The sequence below is a fragment of the Etheostoma cragini genome, chromosome 21 (genome assembly GCF_013103735.1).
Source record: "Etheostoma cragini isolate CJK2018 chromosome 21, CSU_Ecrag_1.0, whole genome shotgun sequence".
NCBI classification, from domain to species: Eukaryota; Metazoa; Chordata; class Actinopteri; order Perciformes; family Percidae; genus Etheostoma; species Etheostoma cragini.
In genome coordinates this window covers 2,999,766-3,008,466 of record NC_048427.1, presented here as the reverse complement: position 1 = coordinate 3,008,466, position 8,701 = coordinate 2,999,766, and the positions used below count along the sequence as shown (strand labels likewise).

Below are 8,701 nucleotides of genomic sequence, written 5' to 3'. Positions count from 1 at the left end.
AAGCATTTAAAGACTCTATTTGTCGGTTGTTTATTTCTAAAGAAACTCGACATTATGTAAAGGCTCAATTACCTTGAAGCTCAAGTTATGGCTCTGTAGCAGCCATTTTGGTAAAATTAGGCTAAGGATTGTGGCATGACCAAGCGACTTGCTGTCGCATAGTCAACAAATCACCGTATTGTCAGGAGAAGCTCACAGACATATTTGACTTACATTAGCTGTTTAGGTTTAATCACTAATGTTAACTAGCATTTTAGTTAGCATTTTTTAGCCTATGCCTGTGTTATCTCCTAACAAACTGTATACCTACGCTCTCCGTCTAATCATAAAATGGTGTTGTGTCCACTTTGATAAAAAGAAAAGTTATTCATTATTGCTTCAGTGTCACGTCAGCACAGATCAGAATGTTTCTTTCTGTACAGTATGTACAAAAAAAACCCAAATTATCTACAACTAAACCCACATTTCTCTGCAGTTCTTAAAGTACTCCACAGGGTGGAGCCAAGGATTTGTTAAAACTGACAAAGTACTCTGGCATGTACTGCAGACATGTCTTAATTAAACCAAACTACAAGAATGTCTTTTTCATACTTTGTTGATACTTTGATGTCTATTTTATGTCTCTTTATACTTCTACTCCAATGTATTTCATAAGGGAATACTTCACTTCATTTATTTAAAGCTGGAGTTACTAGTTACTTTGCAGATGATATCATTATAACGTGTTATTATTATTAGCATTTTATTGTTAAAATGTCCTGCAAAAGGAACACCAGCAGCAACATGTATGTGATGAAGCCATGAGTGCATCAATAATTATAATTCAGTAATATCAAAATACATTTTTGCCAAATTTGTACTTTTACTTTTGATACTCTAACTATATTTTGTTGGTAATACTTTCTAACTTACTTACGTACGTAATTTTACTCCAGCGAAATTTAGATGCGGGACTTTTACCTGCAACAAAGTGTTTTTCCTTTGTTGTATTGCTACTTTTACTTACATACGTGCATATCCACGCTCCTTATATTTCTTTACTTTTATTTCTACTCTGATATTCATGTACTTTGTGCAACTGTAAGATAGAATTTACCTTCAGGGATCAATGAAGTGTTTCTGATTCTGATTCTGATTAAGTAAAAGATCGGAGTACTTCCTTAGTGTTTTCCCTGGGTTTGGGCCTTTCAACAAACTTGAGAAAGCGTGAACACATAACGCCAATCTTGGTCTCCCCCCACTGGCCACCTGTGCGTTATAGGATAGATTTTAAGATTTTATTGCTTGTTTTTAAGGCCTTAAATGGTCTGGCGCCACATAATCTGGATGATCTCTTCTGACATCATTCTCCAGTCAGAACGCTGAGGTCAACCAATCAGCTGCTCTTGGATGTCCCGAGATCAGAGCTGGAAAATAAGGGTGACAGACCCTTGGTAGTGGGTGCCCCCATCCTATGGAACCACCTCCCCGTGCATATTAAAGCTGCAAAGACCCAACAAACCGCTGCTTGAGACGCACCTTTTGCAGTAGCTTTTAACCTTAGTTAACCTGGTTTCTGATGTCATAAAACGTTTTTTTGTTTCCCTGTCATTCATTTTGATTGTAGTCATTTTTTATACTTGTTATTTGTGTATTTGACATCAACCCTGTTCAGCACTTTCGTCCACTGTTATGTGCTATAGAAATAAAATTGACATTGACATATTTGGCGGAGGGTTTTAAGGGTATTTCCTCAAGAAAATGGGATGGTTTTCAATTTAAAAAATAATAGCCTCTCTGTGTTCATTTCTTTCACAGTGTGTGGTCTTTCCACCACAGATCGTGCGGTTCCCCACTCTACCGGCAGGGGGCGCGGAGCAGCCGTCCAGGGGGCCGTGACGTCACCGGGGCTTTAGGGTGCTGTGTGCTCTGGTGCCTCTGCGGAGCGGCTCAGTGCTGCTGGAGGAGACCAGGAGCGGATGCGACCGCCGGAGCGAACCTAATCTGTTTACCATGGACGTGTTTATTGCGTGCGGATGATGTTTTCGCCGCACATTTAAAAAGGTAAGAATATATTTTTTTTAAACATCAGTTTCCCACGTTGGTGATTTCATTCTTGTGTAACACCTGCATGCATTCTTATGTAAGTAGCTTTAATTTGGATCTGGTCATCCCTTAAAGTTAACACCACAGGCTTTCGGTAGGATAGTTTAAGTTGCTTAATCTATTTGTGTTTGTACACACATGGAACATCTGTTAATAACATGCAATATGAATATGGTTTCGTGCAGGAGAGGAAGGAAACTGAAGGTGGCTTTATTCCCAACAGAATCATTTAAAATACAGTAAAGAAATAAAAACATCGACTCAACAAACATGGCTGTGCATCTTGCCTTCTTTAATAATAGCATCATTAAATGATGCCCTTATAATATGTAGCATCAGAATTTAAGGGCTCATCACAAGTAAATAATATATATATTCCTGCGAACACGCAATGTCTGTATTCTGGCCAAAGGCAGCTGTTTGATGGGTATCAGGATGTCAACAACAACAACAACAAAGACAACAACAGCTGGATTAGTGCTCATAGACATATTATCTATCCACTGCATTGAAATCAATCTGCATCCAGAAAATCCCTTTCAGGTTTAGCAGTGTTAAGAGGATTTAGGCTCCAGATAACTTCCGCCACCCAATTAGCTGTTGTGTGACCCTGTAATGTGGAAGAAGAGTTACTGAAGCGTTTAGACAATGATTAAATAAATGATGTTGCCTTACAGTCAAGTGATAAATCTCATTTTGACATTGGCTTCCATTGATAATCATCCCTATCAAGTAAATTCTTCGGATAAGATTGTGAAAAAGCAGATTGCAAACATACATTGAAGCCTCCATTGTCTTCTCATTAAATGTTAATTCTGTGTTTGCTTTGACAGGGTCCCCGGCACCATCTGATCCCATCGGCCTATGAGGAGCAAATGCCATTCCACTGAAAAAGGATTAAATCAGGAATCTGTCACCTCACCAAAGTAGGTGTGAATTGCTGGCCGCAATCATGGGGAACCAGCTGACTGATAGGGCTCCCAACACGTCGTTCCTGCCAAACTTCCAGTCTCTGCACGTGGTGGTTATCGGGCTCGACTCAGCCGGCAAAACCTCTCTGCTGTACAGGCTCAAACTGAAGGACTTTGTGAAGACCATTCCCACCAAGGGCTTCAACACGGAGAAGATCAAGGTGGCCGTTGGGCCGTCTCGGACCATAAACTTCCAGGTGTGGGATGTGGGCGGCCAGGAGAAGCTGCGCCCACTGTGGAAGTCTTACACCCGGCGGACGGACGGGATGGTGTTCGTGGTGGACTCAACTGAGTTGGAGCGGATGGAGGAGGCCAAAGTGGAGCTCCACAAGATCACCCGCACCTCAGAGAACCAGGGGGTCCCGGTGCTCATCCTGGCCAACAAGCAGGACCAGGATTCAGCCTTGTCTGTGAGCGAGGTGGAGAAGCTGCTTTCCGTCCATGAACTGAGCATGTACACGCTGCATCACGTGCAAAGCTGCAGCGCCGTGGACGGCCAGGGACTCCAGCCAGGCCTGGAGAAACTCTATGAGATGATCCTGAAGAGGAAGAAGATGGTGAAGCACAACAGAAACAGAAAGAGATGAACTCGTGCTGTGGCTATGAGGAGATTTATCCACCGTTGAGACACTTTAATGGGCCCGTTAAATGAGAAAACGATTTGTGCCAACAAAACAAGAATTACACACGGCCGCGGGGTCAGGACAAATGGATTTGCTCATAATAATTGAAGCAGTATTGACATATCCTTTGTTCCGTACTCCTGCAGCTGCCCCTCGAAAGCTCAAGTTATAGATTTAAAGGGAACGTTGATAGCAGTTAGTCTTCACTAAGTGCTTTTCTACACTTGTTTTAAAAAGGAATGCTAGCAAGACATTTGCCTGTTAACTGTGTAGGACTAATATATGAACACAAGTCAATCCTTTAAGTCCCTATATTATATAAAATGATCCTTCACACACATTCTCCCCCCCTTATTTGCTGTTTTTGTTCCACTGATGCTTCTCTGAAATATGTATTCCACATTTTTGTGTTTGTGTTGGACAGAGGGACTTTTCTCTTGTAAAATGATGTGAAAAGAAAGAGAGTTCATTGGTGATGGAAGGCCAATTGATATTATATTTAATTGCCATGGGACAGTAATCCCAAATGCATTCCCTTCGTGGCCACAGAGGTTAAGTTTCATTTACTATATTAATAATGTTTATACAAATTGTACATTTTTGTAACACTGAAAACCTAATAAATCTAAGCACTGTACAGAACATTCATTGCTTTACTTGTACTTAATGGAAGTGAATTAGGGAATACCTTGATGGTTCAGGTTTGGGCCTAAGAAAAGGTTACAGTATGACCTTACAGGCTTATACTGAGCCAAAATATCTGCAAACATTTTAGAGTAAGATTTGGGCTGACAAAGTTTTTACTCCTTAATGCTATATTTATCATAATTTTATATCATTCATAGGACTGTCCTGTATACTGTATGTGCATGTACAAGGGGTCCCTCGTTGTTTTCTCAGTTCCTCTACGAAACATCTTTTTAGCTCATTTTGGTTTAATCAGCCCACAATTTGAATGTTTTGTTCACTGTCGCTGCTCTTGCTTTGTGTCAAAAGCAGCAGACAGCTAGCCTGATTACTGGCAGGGCTCAATCCCAGTATAGACAGTTAAAGAAATGGATCAACAGATCCCGTAGTTCTGGACGGAGACCAGTGAAGAATTTTAGAAGCACTTTTCCAGTGAGTGCTGAGCGTTACTGCGCAGCCTCAAACTGAGCTTGACGACGTAGATGTGACGTGAGCAACCTGTGTGAAAGTTGTAAGTCTTCTGGTAGCTGTGCAAGAGAAATCTCAATCATTCCCAATCAGCAGAGACGGAGAGCGTAGGTATATGTTAGGAGATAACATAGGCACAGGTTAATTATGGCTAACTAAAAGGCTAGTTAACATTGGTAAATGACCCTGTACTACACGCTGATTCCTCTACTATGCAACAGTTGCGTGGTTAATCAGTCAATGGAATGCTAACATCAAAATGGCGCCATAGGGAGCTTTGCTTAGATAGGAGAGGCTTACCACCTTGAATCCGAAGGGCTGGATAAACGGTTGTCTTTCAAATTCCCTCGGCACTAGAATATAGCCACAGCCAATCAGTGCAACCCTGGTTTATAGATTAAATTTAGACAAAACGCCCCTGCCTGCCCTGCACCAAACTGCAGACCGGCAAAGTTAGCAACTAGTTGGTAAATGTAGAGGAGCATTTAGCAGCTAAAACGTTGGCTATTTATCTCAGGAGTAGCTGGAGACCAAAAACAGAGCTAAAGAGAGTAAATATTGGATAACATAAAGACTTCCATCCAAATATTCTCCTCCATATTCATGCCTGAATCGACAAATGAGGCCTTCAGAGAGAGGGGGGAGTCCTCTTTGTCTCCTCCCCCACACAGACCAAAACAATCCATTTACTTTGATTTCCATCTTTAGGTCTGCCAGCTGCTGACATTGTAATTGCATCAATTAGTGGCAAGTTGGATTCAGAGGTGGGGCGTTTCAGTCCTGCTGTGGGATTAATCCACCTGAGGCCGTCATTGTCAGATGTACGCCTGAGACACTGACTTCCAAACCAAAACAGAATGAAGTAATGAAAGGATGGGTGGAGACCACTTCATGTCAGTCGGTGGCAGAAGTTTCTAGTCATGTTTACATGTTTTATGACCCAAGATAAAAAACACCTAAACAAAGAGGTGTCCTAAAATTACTTAACACATTATATATCTATACTATACTGTTTTATATGTATATACTAATATATATATATAAAAAAACAGTAAATTAATTTGCATTTATACACAATAACTGCATGTAAAGCCTGTATGCAGCTAGAATAACAGTAAAGGATACCTGGTGCATATTTTTTATTTCCCCTTGATGTATTTTGAGAATATTCCTTCAAAGATACGTCACACTCGTGGCTGTTTTTTGTGCATTTAGGTCATCAGAACATCTGATTTCTGCCAGGTCATTTTGTAATAGTTTATCATCGCTGTGTGTGTTAAAGGGTGTGTGTGTGTGTGTGTGTGTGTTTGCACATGTTTGTGTTGCTTGACATGATGAGGTAATGACTTGCTTGCCACTCAGATGCCTCCTGCTGAGTCTTCTTCAATGCTAAATGTCAAAACCGACATAAATGCATGCGCATATGATAGAAAAGGACATCCACACACACACACACACACGTCTTGACTTGTGTGACCTTGGCGTCCCCATTATCATCGGTGAGCTCATTAAAACTTTCAAGGATGCCTTTTGCAGAATCATCTTGACACAGCAGCTGGTCCCTGAATACATTTGCATCATGATGTGGTGTTTTTGTTCAACAGCCGAGACACACTGTGGGCACCTGAAGGCATCAATCGGTCAACGAGACTGAGATTCTCTGAGTAAACGGTGTATAAGACACTGAATTGCAGCTGAGGAAAGGTGCTGTTGTGCCGACAGTACAATGCACACTAGATTGACTGAGTTGGAGCCGTGATCCATCCAGAGAGGGGAAAACCTGAGGGAGCTGCATGTGCAGTTGTCTTTTTTCTTGTGCATGTTTCTGTCACACACACACTGTACAGTCTCCCTGTTTTTCTCCTGCATCTTCTTCTTTTAGGTGGCTGACAGGAAACACAAAAAAGAGGGAAGCCTTTGGGGATTATGTGTCAGGGATTAAACACACGTCGCAAGGTATTTCCTTGGAACCAGTCAGTCAGTCAGCCCAAGGACATGAACCAAAATCTTTGCAGACTTCCTGAGTTGTTGTTCTGAGGGGCGTTCACGTGACTTTTTCCCAGTTGGGAATTATTTTTTCCATCATTCCAACACCACATGAATGCAGTATGAGGCACAGCGTTGCTTTGAGCTAATGTCAGCACACTAAAATGCTCATGATGACAATGCTAAACATGTCGTTGGTTGTTTGTTTAGCAGGTATAATTTTTAACATTTTCAAGAATACAGTAAGAGGTAAAATCAAAGTCACCAAAGATATTACAATTCATCCTAAGAGGAACATGAATATTTCTATAGTAAAATTAAAGAATCACACGCCATCCAGTTGTCGCAACAATTCATTCAAAATTCACAAATGTGAACCCCATGGTGGCGCTAGAGGAAAAGAGAGAAACACCAAAGCCATTAAGCGTCATCCTCTGGGAACCCTGAATGTCAAAATAAATAATAATAAAAAAATGGGAAAAGTGGTGGATAGACTGACAAAACGACTCATCCGCATTGGCATTCATAGTGACACAATATAAAGTGGCCAAAAAGAGGAACACACCAACACAAACACAAAGTAATAAAATATCCATATAAACAACAACAGAGCAATAATTCTCTGTTGAAGCCTCTTTACAGCACCCACGATGAAAAGCAATAGGGCGCTTGGCACAAATCCAAGCCTCTTAATGTCTCCAAACAGGGTGTAGACATAATTCTTCTATCACCATGGCAAGCTGGAGTCAGCAGTCACTAAAAGGTGACCTGTGAGGGCAGCTGTGGGGGTCAAATTGCTTTTCTGTGGCTGGATGTCAAATCCAGCTGAGGTTACAGAGCAGGCACGGAGATTAGAAAAAGAAGCTCAGATCAATAATGGAATCCTGATATCTGTCTCTTTCTTTTCACATTTTATTTTCCAGTTCTTTGTCTCTCTCTCCTTGTGTCTGTATTTAATCTCCAGTTTCAGTATCAGTTAAAAAAAGGTGTTGACAACCTCTGCTTCATTTTGCTCTTACACTTTTCTTTACTCTGTGGATGAAAATATCTGAAATTTCACACCAGTGTCTTTCTAGGAAATGACATGGCTGTAGGAAGGGGGGATGGTTCTGTAGTCACAGGAGAGTTGGCTCTCCGGGACACTCTGCAGAGTGAAGGTCCTTTGTGGGTTCAAAAGGACCAATGTTAGTGGGAGGGCTGGCTTAGTTGCTTTGGCTTGTATTCCTGAAAGGTCGTAAAGCTGCCACTTGGCCATTTAGAGCCCAGCTTTTAGGATTGAATGGATGGGACGGCTTGTGAGGAAAGCTGAAGCCCGAAGTTACCACACAGTGCAGTCTTTCACCCTGGAGGCTTCAGGTGAAGAAACACCAAGGCTGTGTTTCTTGAATAATCAAAGTCCCAGTGGGTGGGGCTCCTTTGGTTGTATAAAATCGCCTTGACGTCGAAACATAGCCTGACTCCGAACTCATATGTACTACATTTGCTCAATTTTGATTTTCTTTCAGTACTCCATCTGGGTTTATGGTACATTTGCGGGTTTTCTCCGCCAAATATTTGGTATTATCCGGTCGGGGGTGTAATGAAGAGTTGCAATAACAGTTATAACGAAAGATAATGGAACGTTGAATAAAAACAATAGTGGTTTGTAGTAGCTCATGGCTTAGAAGGGCACTGTGCGGCAATACAAGGCACAGCAGGACGTGGCAGGGTGTAGCGGGGCATCGCAGGACGTGTAGCAGGACCACGGCGACAGCTGCAAGCATGATTTTGGAGCCTCCCTGATTCAAGGAAACTGTGGCAACACTGCAGAATATCCAGAAGTTAAAGCCCAAGCTAGAACAAACTATGCTGAGTTTTGTTGGTGGCCATGACGTTGTGGCC

At 41.7% G+C, this 8,701-nt stretch overlaps 1 protein-coding gene across 1 annotated transcript; it reads left to right on the top strand.

The window, feature by feature from the left end:
• The first annotated feature begins 1,882 nt into the window (after positions 1 to 1,882).
• arl4d (ADP-ribosylation factor-like 4D) lies at positions 1,883 to 4,323 on the top strand. The gene is made up of 2 exons (XM_034861462.1): positions 1,883 to 2,043; positions 2,919 to 4,323. The coding sequence occupies exon 2, from the start codon at positions 3,038 to 3,040 to the stop codon at positions 3,641 to 3,643; it is 606 nt and encodes a 201-aa protein (XP_034717353.1). The 5' UTR covers positions 1,883 to 2,043; positions 2,919 to 3,037; the 3' UTR covers positions 3,644 to 4,323.
• Positions 4,324 to 8,701: the final 4,378 nt, after the last annotated feature.

Bases quoted from the DNA above. Each gene is read 5' to 3' on its own strand.
- arl4d (XM_034861462.1), top strand. From the start codon at position 3,038: ATGGGGAACCAGCTGACTGATAGGGCTCCCAACACGTCGTTCCTGCCA.